The following is a 21276-nucleotide window of genomic DNA, read 5'->3' as shown; positions in this document are numbered from 1 at the left end:
CCTCCAGTGTAACCGCGGTTATAACGCCATTACTTTCACTAGAAGGTCAAATGATATAAAAAATAATTTAGACACTGTGAATTTCCACAATGGACTAGAGATACTAATCTTCCTTTTAAAATAAAAGCAGGGTATTAACCGACGATCATATTGTTTATTTCCTTCAAAGACGTAGCAGATGTAGGTTAGGTGGTATACTCAAGTCTATTTTTCTTTTCCTGGCGGGAGTAATGCAAAGCAGCGATGTGGTACTAAGGTACACGTGGCCAAATAACTGCGTAGACTGTTGCATGCAAACGCAACAATGAATGCACAATAATGTGCATATTAGCTGCAACATAGCACCCACAGTCGAACGGTGCACCAGGACCACGCAGACGTGGACATACGGTAAAATTGCAAAACTAAACAACATTCCGATTACTGGTGCTTACGAAACCACTTTTTCGCACGTCGGCTCCACGATGTATTCTTGGGTTGCCTTCGCCCGGAGGTACCATGTGGCAGCTAATATTGCACGCAACTGTGCGCCTTGGTTATAGCGTATAAAAACTAAGGCTGTATGCAACTGCTTCAAACGACAGATACGCTTTCTCCGATCTTGAATGCTGTCGCATTGGTTATATACGAGCTGACAAGGTTAACACCGGTATCAGGCAGAGCACTTCAATGGATGCACACGTCTCCTATAGACATTAGTTGGAGCTCTGCTTTAGGCTCAGTTCTTGGTGTTGTTATGTCAAGGGTGTTATTTGCTTTAACATCCGTGGTGTAATTACGATTTCAAGGAAATATTGCAATCACAAAAAAGCCTCCAAGTAAACGATCGCTGACAGTGCGTGCATATTCAAGATGGCAGGCTTCATAGGTGACTGTGCTGAGCCTTCATAAATGCGACAGCGACAGTGAAAAAACTTTCGAAAAACTCGAAAGATGGTTATGAGTCTATAACGCGAATGTTTGAGCGTCATTTCTTATGTGTGCCTATGGGTTTTCGCTCTCGCTTTCTACCTCTCCGTATCCCTTGGAGGTTAAAAGGTCTCCCTTCCTCCATGAAAATTCAGCGTAAAGAATGTTTCATAGCACTCTGCATTAAGCTGACAGGCTGCTCTTAGGGGCTGTAGTACTCGCCGGCTTTTCAAGCATAGACTGGAGCATTGGGGCGCACAGCAGCGAGCCCAACAAGCCACCACTGCAAGCGTTCTCGTAAATCCCATCTGTGTGACGCGACCCGTCGGCGAATCCCTTCCCCATCACCGGCTCATGAATGTAAAGGCGAAGTGGGGCCGCACCGTCGTAGAACTTCCCCGACAGTTCAGGTGCAAGCGGTGTGTCCTACTGCCCGTGACGTGCGATTCCAGTCAATGATTAAAGGTAGCGCCATCCCCGCCGCCCTCCCTCGCTTCGCGCTCGTCTCTCCTCGCGCGCTCTCGCCCCTCGATGCAGCGTAGCAGACGACGTTACGCGTTATTGCAAGTGGGATGACAACTCTTTATCTTGGCGCTTTTGTTCTAGCGCCTACTTATTTCCAGAGGCACTGAAATTACATCCGAGAGCCTTACTTCATCCATGGGAAGAAGAAAAACCGGTACGAACAAAATTTAAGGGGAAAACATGTAAAAGAATGTGTGCTTTGGAGTCACGACAGGGATAGGGTGGGCACACGCGTTCGCGTCTCTGTACAGGTTTGCGCTGAGTACGGTTTGTGAATCGTTGCAAGTAGCTGTGAAGCACGGCTGCCTGAAAGTGTTCATCAGAAATAGATGCCACGAATGACATCAGCCATTCGGGCAAGATGGCTTCGCCAAAAACCTTACAATAAACTATAAAAGTTGTTATGTTGGCAATGACTATGCGCTCTGGCTAACCTTAGGCATGCTGGGTACAATGTCCAGCTCCGGCTTCTTTTTGCCAAAATCGCGCACCATCAAGGGCTTAAATTCTTCATCGAAATACCGAACGCAAATATTAAACAAAGGACAAAGAACGTCCTAGACGAATTGAACATCATATGCCGAGAAAACAATTCGTTGCGGGTAAAGATTATTTAAAAAGAACGAAGCTCAGTAAGTGTATCGTAAACTTTGGTTGAATGAGAACCTCCCTGCCTTTCCTTCTCTACTTTTTCCTTCCTTCCTTCCTTGGTTGAATGAGCAGCGTTTCCCGCGGAATATTTGAAGCTGAAACAACCTTCTTTATTTTTTGCTACACTATTCACGCATGCAAGTCTGATTTCTTTCTTGAGTATTCTAACAGTTTATTTGACGCTGCATTTTTTTCCACCGCTAAAAACACATGCTTAAAAAACTCAAACTTTAGTCATTGAGTATCGCTTCGTTTTTCTTAAATCAAAAAGCATACAGGAACTGCACAGGAGTTATCGATGTATGCGTAAGCATACCTCCAAATTTAATTTGGCCCACTCCAAGCTTCAAGTTCGCACAACCCTAGTCTTCCTTCCCCATGCATTTTCTATGAGAGAGAGAGAGACAGAGGAAAGGGGAAAGGCAGGAAGGTTAACCAGAGGGGAAGATACGATTTGCTACCCTACGCTGGGGAGAGAGGGGAGGGGGAGGTAACAAAGTAGAGATAAAGAAAGAAAGGAGCGTAGACATACAATCACAGTCGGTCACTGTCACCGCATACTGCCACCGCACAGCACAGTAGCACTTGCAGAACTATAAACATCTGTTCAGGCTGCAGCCGCTTGTCCAATTCTGTCGCCCTCAAAAATCGCAACAGTGCCCTCGTCGCCCTCTGCTGCGATGCACCCCACCCCCTGTTGATGGGCGGCATTTTAAAATAAGTTCCTCTGTGAGAGGTCTTCGGTAAACGCGCGCTATCGCGATTGCGAGTGATCGTCTCTGTAAATTATAGCGAGGACAGTCACAAAGAAGGTGTTCGCGTTACCACAGTCATCACACGAGGCGTTGTCGGCCCATCCGATTCGGAAAGCAAAAGACTTGGTGAAAGCCACCCCTAGCCATATTCGACAAAGCAGGGTAGCTTCGCGACGACAGAGTCCAGCTGGAATGCAAAGGCGTAGAGAGGAGTTCATTTTATATGGATGGATCCCTATTTATCCTATGGGCATTCTCTCTAATCATTCTATTTTTTTTCAGTTGTGCCTTATCGTGTATAAAGCTACAAATCATATCAATTCACACTATTGTAACGATTTATTGTTTTAGCAAATTGCCCACTTTTGTGCAGATACAAGGCATTCAACTTTTCTCGTGAGCGATAAATTTTCCTGTGGTATTCGCCAAAGACTGCCGTGTCGTGTTTTATCATCAAAGACGATAGCGGGCAGCCGATCTTATACTCCCCTGGCACGCGCAGGCCTATGCGAGCAACAACCCACGGACCAGTCCGGGTTCTATCTTTGATGTCCCCGTTGCCGCTTTGGTGTCCTGGAGGTGCCGCCAATAATTGCAAAATTACGACACGTTGTTTTAATTAGTAAGAAACACGATTGATTAAATATAATTACGTCGAGCCGCCAACTTGCCAAGCTAATTTCAGCACTACGGAGCCCTGCGACTTCTGCCGGCACGCCTAGGGACAAACGCCTACAACACGGGCTAAGAAACACCTCCGTAGTGCCGAGGCAGGATCGTATATTCCAGGAGTAAAAGTCCCCACATTTCCTCTCTCGCACCCGCTCTTACTCGCGCATGCGCGCAAACGCCCGTTGTCTCCGCAACTGCCACGCCCCGCTGTGCCTACTAGCAAGTGGAAATACGCGGCCGGGCGCGTGCTCGCTCTGGCCGGCAGTAGTAGTACGCGCTGCCCTTCCCTACTCTCACCCCAAAGCCTTCCGTGCGACGGAAGACGGCGCGCTTCCTCCCCGCCTCTGTCCGTTTCGTGAGCGAGATTGAGCCACGACCGCCGGCTCATCCTCGCACGATTTTACTTGCACATACAGCATACCTCACGTGGCGACGACTTTATCGCCTTTGGACTTTATACGGAAGATCACGGCACCGCCGACCCTGACGGCAGAAATGCGCCTGGAGTGTCCATATAATTGCTGCCGCAATAAAACCAAAGCAGTTGTTGCGAGGCTAACAGAATGAGAGCATCAGTTCCTGGCGCCTAAATGTTAAGTATAAACGCATCACTCAGGCACCTTCGCGATTGAAATGAAGTTTAAATAGATCGCTGGTACCATTATTATAAATAATAACGCCTTGAATGTATCTGAAAGAACACAGTTGACACAAAAACACTTTAATTGATGTGCTGAATATCTGAAATGTTTATTGTAAAGCATTCATAGCATAAAAATGCATGCGTTCAACATGGTGATAAAATTTGATCATACCGATCGCGCAACAAATGACACTTGAACATCTTTATAGGCATGCAGCACTTCGTTATCAAGATGTCCGAGCCCAGGGGACTGCCACTCAACCTGAAGCTCCTTCCGGAATGGCTCAATGACCTCGGATACACTTCTTACATGCTTGGAAAGGTATAATTTTCGTATGGGTGATGCCAGTTGACTGTTCCGTTGATTTGCAAGTACCAGTGCAGTGGAATCTGCAACGTTCACCTGCGTTTAGAAGTAACGCACAAGAGCATTTGGCAGAGAACTGCGACAGAATTTTTACTAATTTTGCGTCCTTGTCAGACAGAACCATGTCCACGCTTCAGTGAGTAACAATCATGCAGCTAGAAGCATGGGATGGGTTTACTTGGTATAATTCGTTGCTTCTTCAATAAGTGCTATTACCTTACTTCCTCAGACAGCATAGGAAAAGAAATCAAATGTTGAATCGCACTGATAGAGAGTCCTTAGGAGGACGGAAGGTCGCCGAGTGCACTGTTTCACCCTCTGAATTACTGCATAGTTGACGGTGTAACGTTAAGGGATAAGAAAAGAGCAAATTGGGTGAGGGAACAAACGCGAGATAATGATATCTTAGTTGAAATCAAGAAAAAGAAATGGGCATGGGCAGGACACGTAATGCGGAGGGAAGATAACCGATGGTCATTAAGAGTTACGGAATGGATTCCAAGGGAAGGGAAGCGTAGCAGAGGGCGGCAGAAAGTTAGGTGGGCGGATGAGATTGAGAAGTTTTCAGGGACAACATGGCCACAATTAGTACATGACCGGGGTAGTTGGAGAAGTATGGGAGAGGCCTTTGCCCTGCAGTGGGCGTAAACAGGCTGATGATGATGATGATGATGATGATGATGATGATGATGATGATGATGATGATGATGATGACGTCAAGACCAACCTGTGAGTAATGTTTATCGTTTAATAATTTTTTATTTGCGAAATCCTGAAGCCCACTTTTGCATGGCCCAAGCAAGAGTATGTGCAAATTAATAAAGTATTTTGCACAGGGAAATTTGTACAGGTAATAATGAATACCTAACAACTAAGTAATACTACAAAGAAGCACTCAATGAAAACTTCGAGAATACGGTGCACGTTGGAAAAGAACCATTCCACGAAACGGACCAGCGATGACCACATCAAAACACAGTATGCGAAATTAAATTGTTCAGTGAATATAAGCACATTTTGCATTAATATGCCAGGTGGTAAATAATTCCATTTTGTTATTGTTCTGGGAAAAATAAGTACCTTTGTTTGTTTGTTGATGGGAACATAGGTGTTAAACTGTGTGGATAATGACATCGAGTAGTTCTTGTTAAGAATGGTTGTATATAAGGTGTGGGACCTAGTAGAAAACTACGATGTCAAAGCTTGTACACTAATTACTGTCGGACAAGTTTTCTGAGTGTTTCAAGAGTAAAACATAGTTGCATTTCCTCGGGTCATCAAGAGATGAACGCAGGTCACAAATGTTGTACATGAAGTGATCAGTGTCTGAAATTTTGGAAATTTTTCGACGTCGTCTTTTTTGTAAAGGTCCCTGGCAGCGCATGCATATACTCATCGTTATCTAATGAATGTATCATGTGCTAGCAACTTAATATTACCAGGTGAATTCCTACGTTTTAAGTTTGTGCCTAGGCAGAGCAATCTTGAGGCACGTGGATGCATAGGCTTGCCGTCTAGAAGTCTAAACTCTGATGTACTTACTACTGCAAGTTTCAGGAATTATAGGAAGTGCCTTCTTCTTAGAACGCTTCTATCTGTGTTCTCTGTTTTCCGACGAATTCTTCGGAATTTCCTGGTGCATTGGCTCCCGGTTTTGTGGCCATGGACGCGGAGCCTTCCAGAGGCCCTCCTGGCCAGAGGTCATCAAGGCCGTCCCTCACGAGGAAGAGAGGAAGCGTGCTCAGTGACACCGAGGACACTGAGCTATACTCAATGTCGGATGAAGACTCATCGGATGATAGCTTCATCACTGTCCGCAGAAAGAGGGCCAAAAGGAGGACTGTCAACGCGAACCCATCAACGCAAGCGAGCACGGCGACTCTGAAGTCAAGGCCTGAACGCTGGCCTCACGCCATCGTGTTCGTACCCGAAGAGCCCTCAAACAACCTCCGACTGCTAAACAGGCAAGAACTATCTGTTTTCTTGGAAGGGGTCGTGCCGAATGAAATTAAGGACATTCGTATAAATGCACGCAAAATTGTCCTCGCAATTGATGTTAACAACGGGAGTGCGCTCGAAAAACTGAAGCAAATCTCGGTGCTAGGGCGCATCAAAGTGCGTTCATATATCCCGATGGATGACGCATCCACAGCAGGTGTCATTTATGACATCGATGTCGCCATTCCCAACGCGGACTTGCCTATCCTCGTCAAACCAGCAAGTGAGGGTGTTGTCATCACGCGTGTGAGCCGCCTTGGAACATCGCGCTGCGTCAAACTGATCTTTAAAGGACATTGCTTACCAACACACGTCAAAGTCGGTGACTTCCGACACCCTGTTCGGCCCTTCGTACAAAAGCCTCTTCAATGCCATCAGTGCTTTAGGCTGGGACATGTCAAGGGTGTCTGCCCAAACTCGATACTGTGTCCCCGTTGTGCTGAACCTCACGCGGAGGAGACGTGCCGGGCTACTGTCCTAAAGTGCGGCAACTGTGATGGTTCCCATGCTGCCTCGTCTAGGGACTGCCCTCGCATCAAGAAAGAAGTCGCTGTTCTCAAGCAAATGGTTCGGGACAATTCGACACACAGGGAGGCTGCTGCAACGATCCGGCGTCGGCGTCGGCGTCACCGAACCTCCTCAACAAAGGCAGAACAGCGAAAGGAGGAGGCGGCTTCCATTGTAGCACCCACGTCCTCCAATCAGGCCAAAATGGGGCTGAACAGCACAAGGGAGTCGCCTGAAAGGAATTTGTCTCAAGAAGAATGGCCTGCGCTTCCGAGCCAGCAATCTCCCACAAAACTACAGATTGTCAAGCCCGCTCGGGAGCCTACTCCTGCCGCTGATGCCACGCCCAAAGCAGATCGTCAAGTCCTTTCAATGCTGCGTCCCCTCATAGATGCCATTCGAGCGATTCTGTCGAACCTTGGAACTACGTCTGCTCAAAATGCACTAAAAGTACTGGACGCCTTAAGCCCAGTGCTTGAGTCCCTCGAATAGAGACATGGCCAGCCATCCCCCATCGTTTCGAGAGGAAGTCAAGGCAGCGTCAATCATACAGTGGAACGCAAGAGGACTAAAATCACGCCTTTCGGACTTTCGTCAGTATATATATACTAATTTGTTCCCAGTCATTGTCATATGTGAGCCTAATGTATCAAAACCAGTCAGATTATCGGGATACGAAGCTGTTATATCCGCAACAACTAATGCATGTAGCAAAGTCATCGTTTTTATTCGTCGAGAACTGACCTATGTTCGCCAGCCGATTCCGCCTCATGATAAAAATCAATACGTTTGCCTAACAATTAAAAAGGGCAAACTCATGTTTACACTTGTAGGCGTTTATATATCGCCTTCAGGTATTTTTGATCCCAAACGATTAACGAACATCTTGTCTGTGTGCCCTGCCCCATATGTCATCATCGGAGATTTTAATGCGCACCATATAGCATGGGGAAGCGCAAGAACAAATGCAAGAGGGCAAAGACTTGCAAACTTCGCCTGTAACCACGGCCTTTCACTACTGAATGACGGCAGCCCAACGTTTATACAAGGCGTGAATTATGGCAGCTGTCTTGACCTAGCTTTCGTCTCCAGCACTTTCACAAGATATGTTAAATGGTTTTCGGATATCGAGACACACGGGAGTGATCATATTCCCACATACCTTGTCATCAAAGGAATGTCCAGTCCCACCCCACGGAACACCATTCGATTAATTGATTGGACCACTTTTACTTCCACCATGGAGGATGCTTGTCGAGAGGGCTTGTCCTCTGGATTAGAGGAAGCAATCAAGTCTGCAATGCTACACGCCGCGCGCACGGTCACGGTTTCGTCGAAGCGCACGGAATTGGATATAGAGTTGGAGCGACTTCGTGCACTCCGTCGTCGTGCGGAGCGGCGTTACCGGCGTACAAAATCCATCGAAGACCTTAGGACAGCCAGACGACTGCAAAAGAAAATTCAACGTCGCATGGATAGATTGGCATCTCGACGTTGGACAAGATTTTGCCAGTCACTAGACCCCCGAAAGCCACTTTCCCACATCTGGAGAACCATACGTGGTCTACGTTCCCTCCCTGAACAACGCTTCCCATTCAAAGCGCTGGCGCTCTTCCAGGGGCGGCTAGAGGCTGATGTTGCAGAGGACTTTTGTGCAAGGATCGCTGGCCAAGCAACCGGTCCAGGCTTTCCAGCCCCCAGTCGCATCCCTGTTTCACGTGACGGCCGCATGGATCTTCCTTTCAAAATGGAGGAACTAGAAGCGGCTCTTGCTCTATGCAGGCGTTCTTCATCCGCGGGACCGGATGGAATATCCTATCGCGCCTTGAACAACCTGAGTGATAGCGCACGGAGAGAACTGTTAAATCTCTACAACTTATCTTGGCAGGCTGGCATGGTTCCCGAAGAATGGAAGATAAGCCGCTTGGTCCCTCTCCTGAAGCAAGGAAAGCCCCCACTTGAACCCACCTCATACCGCCCAATAGCGCTGGCCAGCTGTGTGGGAAAGATAATGGAAAAGATGGTCCTTGCCCGCTTGGAATGGTACCTGGAGCACTACAACATGTTACTGAATTGCATGGCTGGTTTTCGACGAGATCGCTCTTCAGTAGACAGTGTTGTTGATCTCGCTACGTACGTCCAGCTTCAAAAGTCACGCAAAAGACTATCTGCAGCTTTGTTCTTGGATGTCAAGGGGGCATACGATAACGTATCTCACGAGGCTATCCTCGATGCTCTTGAGATGGTTGGCCTAGGTGGTCGAGTTTTCCAATGGATCTCTCATTACCTTTTTATGAGATCGTTCTTTGTCTGTACCGGTGATGGCAAAACGGCACTACACTACACGTACCGAGGTGTTCCTCAAGGCGGTGTACTAAGCCCTACCCTATTCAACCTCACACTCATTGGTCTCGTTGATCATCTGCCAGCAGCGATCAAGATATCAATGTACGCCGACGACATATGTATATGGACCTCAGGTGTGACACGACCTCAGATGCGTGCAAGACTTCAAACAGCTGCTACTCTAACAGCTATATACCTCCGCAACCAAGGTCTTGAAATCTCTTCAGACAAATGTGCACTGCTGGCGTTCACTCGCAAACCAATGACACCCTACGCCATATCAATAAATGGCCGCATAATTTCTTATGAGAAGTCTCACAAATATCTTGGCATAATCATTGATAGAGATCTGTCATGGAGCGCGCACGTGACCTACTTGAAAAAGCGTCTGACAGCAATCTCCCAACTTTTCAAGTTTCTGGGAGGAAAGACTTGGGGAATGTCAGTGCATGCAATGTTGGAATTGTACAGGGCTCTTTTTCTGGGTTTCTTGAGGTACAGTTTGCCCTTACTGACCAACACCTGCCAGACAAATCTTCGTGCTCTACAGGCTATTCAAGCTCGGGCTCTCAGGGTTTGTCTTGGTTTGCCAAAATGCACATCGACAGCAGCGACTATTACGATTGCTCGGGACCAACCTATACAAACACACATTGCGGTAGAGGTGTTGAGAGTGCACATTAGGCACGTTGCCCGTGCCTGTTCCCACCATCTGGCAACACTACCGTCAGAAAGGCCGCAGGCAGCATTTTGTACTACGATTTCGAAGTATTATACCTGCCTCCCATCAGGCTTCACCCCCGCAACTAAGCCATCGATTCCTCCATGGTGTTTGGCTCGACCCGCAGTACACCTCACCGTACCAGGAATCAGGAAAAAATCTGAGCTGTCATCACCTGCTCTTAAACAACTAACTCTGCTCCTTTTGCACGAGAGGTACGCCGAACACGTACATATTTATACTGATGGATCGGCAACTCTCCAGTGTTCCTCTGGAGCCGTGGTCTTCCCAGCGAAAGCCACCACCATCAGTTTCAAGACATGTCACCCAACGACACCGATGGCCGCGGAACTTGCAGCCCTTCGCGCTGCACTTCGTCTCGTCAGCCAAGAACAACCTGGAAGATGGTCAATATTCAGTGACTCGAAGACTGCACTGCAATCTCTGCTATCGGCCCTGCGGCGCGGACCACACGAACAACTGGTATTTGAGATTAGAGAACTCATTCATAACTTAACTGATAAAGGACACCACGTGACATTTCAGTGGCTTCCAAGTCACTGCGGAGTCATAGGGAACGAACACGCTTATAACGCTGCTCGGTCGGCTCTTCAAGGGGACGAAGAGGAGCCGATACCGTTATCAAGGACAGATGCCGCTCGAAAACTTCGATTGATCAGCCGTGACATCACGTTCTCCTTGTGGAACGCTGGAAGTTTTCACGACTACCGACTCCACAATCTTGACTCCTCTCTACGTTTTTGTATTCCACCTGGACTCTGCCGTCGCGAAGCTACCCTGCTTTGTCGACTATGGCTAGGGGTGACTTTCACCAAGTCTTTCGCTTACCGAATTGGATGGGCCGACGACGCCTCGTGTGAGGACTGTGGTGGCGAGGAGACTTTTCAACACCTTCTTTGTGACTGTCCTCGATATAATTTACAGAGACAATCACTCGCAACCGCGATAGCGCGCTTTGACCAAAGACCTCTCACAGAGGAACTTATTTTAAAATACCGCCATCATAAGCCTTCGCAGCAGAGGGCGACGAGTGCACTGTTGCGGTTCTTGAGGGCGACAGAATTGGACAGGCGGCTGTAGCCTGAACAGGTGTTGACAGTGCTTCAAGTGTCACTGTGCTGTGCGATGACAGTATTCAGTGACAGTGACCGACTGTGATTGTGTGTCTATTCTCCTTCCTTTCCTTATCTCTACTTTCTTCTCCTTCCTTTCCTTATCCTTATCTCTACTTTCCTTATCTCTACTCTCCCCCTCCCCTCTCTCCCCAGCGTAGGGTAGCCAACCGGATCTTTTTCTCTGGTTAACCTCTCTGCCTTTCCTCTTTCCTCTCTCTCTCTCTCTTCAGGAATTATAGGTGTGATGAATTGGTATTAGTGCTGAGGGTAAGCTTTCTGGTTTGCTATGCGTATAAAGCATTGTGTGTTATTAGGCTTTCCAGCCCAATACAGCATTAGGACTATCACATAAGCAGTGTGATCGGTATCAGGCTTCATTAAGAAGCAAGCAAACGCTTGCAGCCGAATGAAAACGCCTTCTTTTATACATGGCATAATGTTGTTTATGTAGACGAAGAATAAGAACGACCGAAAAGATTTATTGCGATACACTGAGATTTACTGCAAGTGTGCTTGAATAGTGACTACCTATATCCACGAGTTGTTTTCCAGGTGTAAGTGAGGAGCCAATCCAGTTAATTAAGGAACAGGGAAAACCAAGTTCATTTAATTTGAGCATAAGTCCGGAATGTAAAACATTGTCAAACGCTTTACGAAAATCGAGCCCTATTACATCAATTTCATCAGATTTATCCATTACAGACGCGAAATAATGACTGGTGGAAAGAAGCTGTGTAATGGTAGATAGCCTTTTGCAAAAATCATGCCAATAGCGAGAAAATAGGTCATATTTATCTAAAAATGAACGCCCTTTTCTTAAGGAAAGATGATTGAACGTGAAGCTTTCCACCAATGCAAACTAAATCAAAGTCGAAGTACAAAGCCAACTACCACGCACAAACCCAAAAACTGCCGAGCGACCCGGTGCTACGGTGATTTGATTGCTTGTTGGGGGTTGCATTTTTTGAACGTTGAAGTTGAATGAAGACACATTTCGTCAAGCTGCATAGCCTTTATATTTGATCTTGTAGCCGTTCATTACACGTACACACTCACATTTTCAGGGACGAGTCTACACTGGCGCAATATATATATATATATTGTGGGAATTTATAAGCTATTCTTTGTCATCTGTACACGATCATCATCATATGGGGTTTATATGGGGTTCTTCTTCATCATCGCTTGTGGGGCTGGCTCTCGAGTGTGCTCCGTGCTGTGGGCGTGGTCTGTTCGCCTAATCTTGTGACGCGGAATAAAAGCCGTGATTACTGCTGCGTCACAAGTGGTGGAGTGTGCTCTTCGGTCCCCCGTCCTCTGACTCCCCGCTCAACCTCCTGGAGCTTCGATCGGGTCGCCGATTGTGCAAGCTGTCCGCCAACATGTCGCAGGACGAGCCAACAGGCACTTCTACTTCCACCATCTCGGCCTCGACTACCTCAGCCTCTCCGTATTGGGTTGTCAGTGGGCACCAGCGTGATCCCCATCTGTTTGCTGGACTTCGCGGTGAAGACGTCGAGGATTGGCTGGACGACTATGACCGAGTGAGTTCGGCTAACCGTTGGGACGATGCGTTCAAGCTACGTCACGTCGCCTTTTATCTGACAGGCGTAGCGAAGACTTGGTTTTTCAACCATGAGGTTGATTTCACGAACTGGGGCGCTTTCAAACAGCAGCTCCGCCAAATCTTCGGTACACCGGCTGTTCGTTCTGCCCTCGCAAAAAAGACGCTCGACACTCGCAAGCAACAACCCGGTGAATCTTATACGTCGTACATCGAGGATGTGCTTGCTCTTTGTCGACGCGTGAACACGGCCATGACCGAATCAGACAGGGTTCGCCACATCCTCAAAGGCATTGGAGCTATTGCTTTCAATGCTTTAGCCATCCAGGACCCCGCTACCGTCGCTGATATCGTCGCTACTTGCCAGCGCCTTGACGAACTCGAATCAGTACGGTTGCAGCCGGACACCACTGCAAACACTAGCGCCGACGACCCTACGTTACGAGCAATGATACGCGCAATAATTCGAGAAGAGCTTCAGTATCTTGGCTTAGCAGCAGGACCTATGCCTTCTCATGCCTCCGATACCAATCTGCGAGATGTCATCAAGGAGGAATTGGCATCCATGGCTGGTGCAGCGTACACGGACCCTCTAACACCTAGGGCCCCATCGACGTACGCACAAGTAGCCGCAGCTACTCCAGTCATCGTCCCACCGATGCCTCCAAAACCAACACCGGCTTACATCGCTTCCATGACTACCAGCGCACCTACCCAAACCAGCTATCCGCAGTGGCGTCCTCCTCGTCCCATCTGCTACTACTGCGGCTATCGTGGCCACATAGCGCGTTTTTGCCGCAAGCGCCAGCAAGACGAGCGTCGCGGATATGACGTATACGAACGGGATGACTTTTCGCCCGGAGCTACTTTCCAACGTCTAGGGAGCTTCCATGACCAACGCCGTCCTTAAGGTCCACCGCGCGGACGCTCTCCATCGCCTACTGTAGCATCCGAGACAGCTTACCGTCCTGCGAGACGCCGCTCGCCGTCACCCCTTCGCCGCTCTACGTCCCCACTGAGACCTGCTTCTCAATTCGCCGAGCGTCGTCCGGAAAACTGAATTATGCAGCTTTTGGAGGAAAAGCTGCATCGAACGACAGGACAGAAATTCCTCCATCGCGTCCGTACAATGTGATATTGGTTGTAGTAGAAGGTGTACAAGTAGAAGCTTTAATAGACACTGGTGCTAGTGTTTCCGTCATTCACCGTGATTTGTGTTCGCGACTTAGGAAAGTTACGACCCCCTATGATGGACCTACGCTACTCGCTGCTCAAGGGGCCTCCATTCGACCTATCGCTATGTGCACAGCTCGTATTTCCATTGATGGACTTCTACATCACGTACAATTTGCAGTGCTAAGTTCGTGTGCCCAGCAGCTCATATTGGGATGGGATTTTCTTTCTACGGCCTCCGCCTCCATCTGCTGTGGACAACGCGTTCTCCACATGACCGACACGACCTATTCACTTCATGCAGATGACACACCCCTTCACTTCGTTGCTGCAGAAGATACCGCGTTACCTCCTCGCCATCAAAGCATCGTTACTATCACGTCTGATGTGATTGACTGCGGCGACGTGCTCGTCTTACCATCTGCACGCTGTCTTGCAAGAGGGATAGCCTTTGCATCAGGGCTCGTTAGGTTTGATCATGGCGCTGCACTTCTCTACGCTACAAACCCGACATCCGAAAAGATTCTCATCCCTAAAGGCACTACATTGGCTTGCGCCACTGCATCAGAGTCTATATCTGTTATTTCCTTTAAACCAGCTTCCTCTGAAGGTCCTTGTACCGGAGGGGCCGCATCTCCTTCAGCTCTTGCAGCTGCCATCAGTTCCGACCTGACAGCTTCGCAGTCACAACAATTGCTTGCTTTGCTCCGAAAACATGAAGCGTCCTTTGACGCGCATTCATCTTCGTTGGGAAAGACTTCGATTACGACGCATCGGATAGAGACAGATGGTACATCCATCGTGCGCCGTAGACCATATCGCGTATCGCTAGCCGAGAGGAAAGTCATTGACGAGAACGTCACCGACATGCTCCAACGAAACATAATACGCCCCTCTGCTAGCCCTTGGTCTTCCCCCGTTGTTTTGGTTCGCAAAAAAGACGGCTCTGTTCGATTTTGTGTCGACTACCGAGCACTTAACAAGATCACACGCAAGGATGTATACCCTATGCCGCGAATAGACGATGCCTTGGATTCCCTGCAGGGTGCCGAGTACTTCTCCAGCATCGATCTGCGTTCCGGCTAATGGCAGATACCTATGCATGAGGGCGATAAGGAGAAAACAGCGTTTTCAACACCCGATGGGCTCTACGAGTTTAATGTCATGCCATTCGGTCTTTGCAATGCGCCCGCAACATTCGAGCGCATGATTGACACCGTTCTTCGTGGCCTAAAGTGGAAGACTTGCCTGTGCTATCTCGACGATATTGTTGTTTTCTCGTCAACCTTCTCTCAGCACCTGCAACGTCTGGATGAAGTTCTCACGTGCCTTGCCAACGCTGGACTTCAGCTAAACACTAAGAAATGCCATTTTGCGAGCAAGACAATCAAAGTTCTAGGTCACATTGTGAGCAAAGATGGCATTCGTCCTGATCCTGACAAGGTTTCCGCAGTTCAGCACTTCCCTCGTCCCGAAAAGACCAAAGATTTGCGTAGTTTCTTAGGCCTCGCTTCCTATTTTCGGCGATTCATACGGGGCTTCGCATCAATAGCGTCACCTCTGCACAAATTACTGGGTTCTAATGTTCCCTTTGTGTGGTCTCCCGAATGTGAATCTGCGTTCACCCATCTGAAGCGCGCTCTCACATCTGAACCAGTACTACGCCATTTTGATGAAACTGCTCCTACCCTCCTGCATACGGATGCTAGTGGTCACGGAATTGGTGGCATTCTCCTACAGCGAGACGACACTTTAGGTGAGAGGGTCGTCGCATACGCAAGTCGCGTTCTGACAAACGCCGAAAAGAATTACACTATCACGGAGCAGGAATGTCTAGCTATCATTTGGTCTGTGCAGAAGTTTCGACCTTATCTTCACGGCCACCACTTTACGATCGTTACAGACCATCATGCATTATGCTGGCTTTCGACGCTGAAGAACTTGTCTGGACGACTTGGTCGGTGGATTCTTCGTTTGCAAGAATACGACTTTACCATTACCTACAAGTGCGGAAAAAAACACCAAGATGCAGACGCACTTTCTCGCTGTCCGCTTCCTACGACACCATGCAATGGAGCTCCAACTACCATCCGTGACAAGCTTTCGCTCGATCCCTCCTCAGATGCTTTCTTGTTGGCCACTGTCGACGAGATGCCTCCACACGACAACAAATCCTTCCAATTTCATCAACTTGCCGACTCTTACTGTCGGCGCATCATCGACCACCTTCAAGGAGCTTCGCGCCCGCCTAACGCCCGCCTTCGTCGGCAGCTGACGCAATTTAAGATTGATAACCGCGTCCTATACCGTCATGTCTATCACCCTGACGGTCAACGCTGGGTTCCTGTTCTGCCACGCTCTCTATGTGCTTATGTCCTGCGGGCTTCTCACGACGACATGACTGCTGGTCACCTTGGTTTCCAGAAAACCTATGACCGCATCAAAGGGCGCTTCTACTGGCCTGGATTGTCCGCCAGTGTAGCGAGGTATGTCGCTTCCTGCGCTCTATGTCAGCGTCGAAAGCTCCCTACATCAGCTCCAAGCGGACAACTGCAACCGGTTCCTTGTCCGTCGCAACCATTTGAGGTCGTTGGAGTTGACCTATATGGGCCACTTCCTGTGACTCTCACCGGTAAACGATGGATTGTGACAGCCGTTGATCACTTGACACGCTACGCCGAAACAACTTGTGTGAGTTCTGTCTCAGCCTCTGAAGTTGCTGCATTCATACTTCAATCCTTAATACTGCGTCACGGTGCTCCTCGCGTCCTCCTGAGCGACCGTGGAAAAGCATTCCTCTCGCAACTACTAGACGAAGTACTCAGAGCCTCCGGAACCACCCACAAGACTACCTCCAGTTACCATCCGCAAAGCAACGGCCTCACAGAGCGATTTCATCGCACGCTGTCAGACATGTTAGCCATGTACATTGACCCGGATCACAGAAACTGGGACGCAATTTTACCATTCGTGACCTTTGCATATAATACCGCCGTTCAACGCACGACCGGTTACTCGCCATTCTACCTTGTCTATGGTCGTTCGCCCTCTTCCTGTCTTGACGTCTCTTTCTTCGCGCCAACTGTCCATCAATGTCCTTCCTCCTGCGAAGAATATGTGTCCCGCATTCTGCGTTGTCGCCAGCTCGCCCGCATCAACACCGAAGCACGGCAACAGGACCGCAAGCAGCATTACGACGCCTCTCATCGCGTCGTGTGCTTCCGCCCTGGCGAGGAAGTGCTACTCCGGACACCAGTTCGTACTCCTGGCTTGTGTGACAAGTTTCAGCTTCGGTTCATCGGCCCCTACAAAGTCTTGGAGCAGACTTCTCCAGTGAACTATCGCGTGGAACCAGTTATTGTTCCAAATGACCGCCGCTGCCGCGCCGCTGAGATTGTCCACGTTTCCCGTATGAAGCCTTTCACGAGACGTTCACCGCCCCTTTGAATTGCGGCCAGGATGGCCGCTCTCGCGCGAGGGGACATTAGTGTGGGAATTTATAAGCTATTCCTTGTCATCTGTACACGATCATCATCATATGGGGTTTATATGGGGTTCTTCTTCATCATCGCTTGTGGGGCTGGCTCTCGAGTGTGCTCCGTGCTGTGGGCCTGGTCTGTTCGCCTAATCTTGTGACGCGGAATAAAAGCCGTGATTACTGCTGCGTCACAATATATATATATATATGTATTGGTTGCGAGCATGACGTGTTCCCATTGTTCTTATCGGCACAACTGCGAATGTAAACTGTAGTGTTTTACGCGGATGTGCAAGTTGGCTTTCCTGCAGAGCGTTTGCGGCACTCACGGATGAATCTCTGAGAAATAAAAAGCTTCGCTTTAAGTATTTTTAACGCAGTCTGAAATGATATGTTCCAAGATTCGGCACAAGGCACACATGTCAGCGATATCAGACGATAGTTATTAGTCGTGTACGATCCGCATTTTAGAGCGCATGTTCCTGCGGCAAGCATCGGCGTAACCAAGCGAACGAGCGCAACAGCGAAGGATCAAAGAGCGAACGCGGAGCATGAAATAAAACACGCGAGCCGCGAACGGGGCAAACGAATCAGAGCAGCCCCTTCAGTTAACCCCGTCGTGGAAACTGGTGTCACGCGGGTCTGCCCCACAGTTCGACGCGTAGTAGTACCTTGTCTAAGCTAGACCACTTGTTCCCTACTATCGTCTGCTCGCGACAGCTCTCGGTCGCGCTTGTTTCGAGTGTCATGGCTTCAGATTGTTCTTTTCAATGTTGAGTCTGAACCGAGACGTCCTGATGGAAGGATTTTTAGAGAGAGTGCGCCATATCCGATTCTGCACGACAAGACGGACTCTGAATACAAATACGCAGAGGCGACACCCAGTACCTCACTCTCTTAGACTTTACAAGGCTGCGGCACTACAACACAAGACTGCACACCAACATGATTACGGTCAGTGGCAACGACGTCGTCATCTTCGTAAGACATGAATGGCATTAAGAACGAAAAAGCGAAGGACGTAAACGCAGCGCCGACGTGTCAGCAGACGAAGGATGAACCACGCGACATCTCGCAGCCACAGTGAGGAGGCGCGATATTGTTACTCTCACGTGACGGCCCCAGCTGGTTGGTGCCAGTTGGTGTTGCGGTTCTGCCGCAGCTGCGTTTTAACGCCAGCGGCGCTCCGCGCACTTTTTACCACTAGTGTGTATGGAGCTTTCTGCGGTGACGATCCCTGAGATACCGCCCGAGTAGTGCGCGTCGTCTGTTCACCCATAACGCCATTTATAAGGTACGCAGAGAGCGCGCCAAAGCAAAGCGCTGCTTGAGCGGAGGTCTGTCTGCGGCGGCTGCCCTGAATCGCGCACGCATCACCCGCGCGCTGCCTCTTGCGTTCTCCCGGCTAGCGAGGCAGTCGCGCCAACTTCGCTCGTTTGCATCGTGCCGCATGAGACAGAAAGTCCGCGCCAGCCATGATATCGCGAACTGAAAACACGTCAACAGTTGCACCCACATTTTGCATTAGGGGGTATCGTAATCGTTGAATTTTTTTAAATACAAGCGCTACATGACGGATCCTCCAGTCGTGAGGAACAATGCCACAGAAAAATGACTTTAGACTATATCTTTAGAGCCGCCAGAACTAAGGTGATACGAACATCTTGATGGGCTGGTCTTCAGACACAGTGTGAGAGTATTAGAAAAGTGACTTCTACCTGCGCGCTTTTTTTTTCAGGGAGCATTTGCTGTGAGTTACGGTATATGGGGTAATTTACCTTGCGCTCAAGACATTAAATTATGGGGTTTTACGTGCCAAAACCGCTTTCTGATTATGAGGCACGCCGTAGTGGAGGACTCCGGAAATTTAGACCACCTGGGGTTCCTTAACGTGCACCTAAATCTAAGCACACGGGTGTTTTCGCATTTCGCACCCATGTACTCGAGACATTAAAGCAATGATTATGGCAAAGTGATTTATATTATCTCTATATAACGTTAACGGCGGTACCATTGAATTTATGTAAGCTATCACGAAATAATCAAGAATGGCCGATCACTTGCTAAAAAATGACCCATGACTTGCTATAGAAAAGTTTTTAACTTTTTGTGTGTGTGTGTGTGTGCTTGGGCGACTGCCCTCTCGCATTTCCTAACAGGACATGGTCGCACAGACTATATTCAAGAACTACCTCAATGTTTGTGTACTGTGAAATACAAGGAATAGAGCTCGTGGGGATGTCTCTGCACTATTGCCGGGGTTTGGACTACCTGATTAATATCATAAGGAAACATGGTTTCAAAAATGCGAATGATGCGAATGAAAGGCTATACAAATCGATGTTAGGTCAATTAATATCACTAGTGAATATGAGACGACCTTTGGACTAGCTTTTCAGGGCATCGTGCAGCTTACTTAGGACATTGGTACCTCATGATGGAGGACGATAAACCGCGAACAAAGTTAACATGTTGGTATAGAAGCTTATTGAAAAACACAGGCTTTCATTGTTGTCTATTTGTTCCGAAAACGTACAAGATCAAGAAAGTTTCCAAATAACAGCTACACCATCACCGTGAGGTGGCCTATCTCATTTGTATGTCTTTAGGTAAAGCGAATGATATCCTTGTCTAAAATTTATCGTGAAGCCACGTTTCTGTTTGCACTGTTCAAACGGGTCATGGCACAAACTAATTGTTTCTACTTCTGCGGATTTGTTAATCATTTTCTATGCAATTATATTCAAAAAGTGAAAGCGTTGGTGTAAAATGCCAGATCATTGTAATGTGCCGTTTGACGCACAACTTCCCGATGCAATATGTACAAGACCTTTTCTGCCTTCATTGCATGAAAATAGGTCATCATCATCACGGTGCATATTTTATACGTTATGGAAGTGTCCCTATTAAATATCCTCAATGCAGACATCTGGGAATACTTACCTGCTTACTTGAGTGCCCGGATTCTTAACGAAAATGTGATTGAAAGAGATGGGTGATTCGGGGGGTCAATTGTAGCTGCAGCAATTGGATGCGCTTCTACGCGGGGAGAACCGCTCGTTGAGATAAAATAGTCCAGAAGTTTTTGTGTTTCGGAAAACTGCGTAACACGACTGTTTTGCCTCTTACAGCATCATCTGAAGTATTGCTCTATACTGTCGTACTAATTTCAATTTGTAGTGGCACCTTGGTTACCACAAGTCAGCGTATACACCGACGAACCGGGGCTTCCTGAGTCATGTGGGTAGCTGGGGCGGAGCCTGCGAATACACAACCCACCAGAGAGCAGCGGTGAGTCAATTATAATGGTATTATAAAGGGAAACATGAATATCTGGCGCTCCGTTGACGTCTTTACTGTCGTTAAAATAATCTATATGCTGCCGTAGATCATGAGCTGCAATTCTGAGGTACTATTTTCGCACTTCATCTTCCTGTAGTATCAGTTCTTTCATACTGATGGTAGCTATTAATGGTAGTGCGCAATGTCACTGCAGCTTTGATCAGCTTTCGTGTTAATTAGCAAATGCTATTTTACTGATAGTGCTTCTTTATTTGGATACGTTAAGGAATGTGGCTTGCCTCATGGTTCAGGCAAGTGTTAGCGGAACTTCACGGCGACAAATAATTATCAATTTACAACAAACAGAATTTTGTTCAACTGGATGACTTGTGTAACTGAGACCATGTCTATAGATATATAACGGTTTTACAAGGCAAGTGCACGAAGTGACAATGGCGTAGCTACTGACAGATAAAGAGCTTACACACATCGGGACGCACATGGTTCATTGTTGTCGATTTGTATGATCACTCCACACAGCTTCTTGAA

At 48.0% G+C, this 21276-nt stretch overlaps 1 protein-coding gene across 2 annotated transcripts in view; it reads left to right on the top strand.

Moving 5' to 3' along the window:
* Nucleotides 1-21276, top strand: part of LOC126540434 (arylsulfatase B-like) — an 80034-nt gene that overhangs the window by 23955 nt on the left and 34803 nt on the right. For both annotated transcript variants that reach the window (XM_055076026.2, XM_050187250.3), the window contains exons 4-5: nucleotides 4365-4477; nucleotides 20626-20736. In XM_055076026.2, the coding sequence (XP_054932001.1) occupies nucleotides 4365-4477; nucleotides 20626-20736 (224 nt within the window). The remainder of the gene's footprint in view (nucleotides 1-4364; nucleotides 4478-20625; nucleotides 20737-21276) is intronic.

The sequence above is a fragment of the Dermacentor andersoni genome, chromosome 2 (assembly GCF_023375885.2).
Source record: "Dermacentor andersoni chromosome 2, qqDerAnde1_hic_scaffold, whole genome shotgun sequence".
NCBI lineage: Eukaryota > Metazoa > Arthropoda > Arachnida > Ixodida > Ixodidae > Dermacentor > Dermacentor andersoni.
The sequence above is the reverse complement of the archived record's forward strand: the minus strand, read 5'-3'. Positions and strand labels throughout refer to the sequence as shown.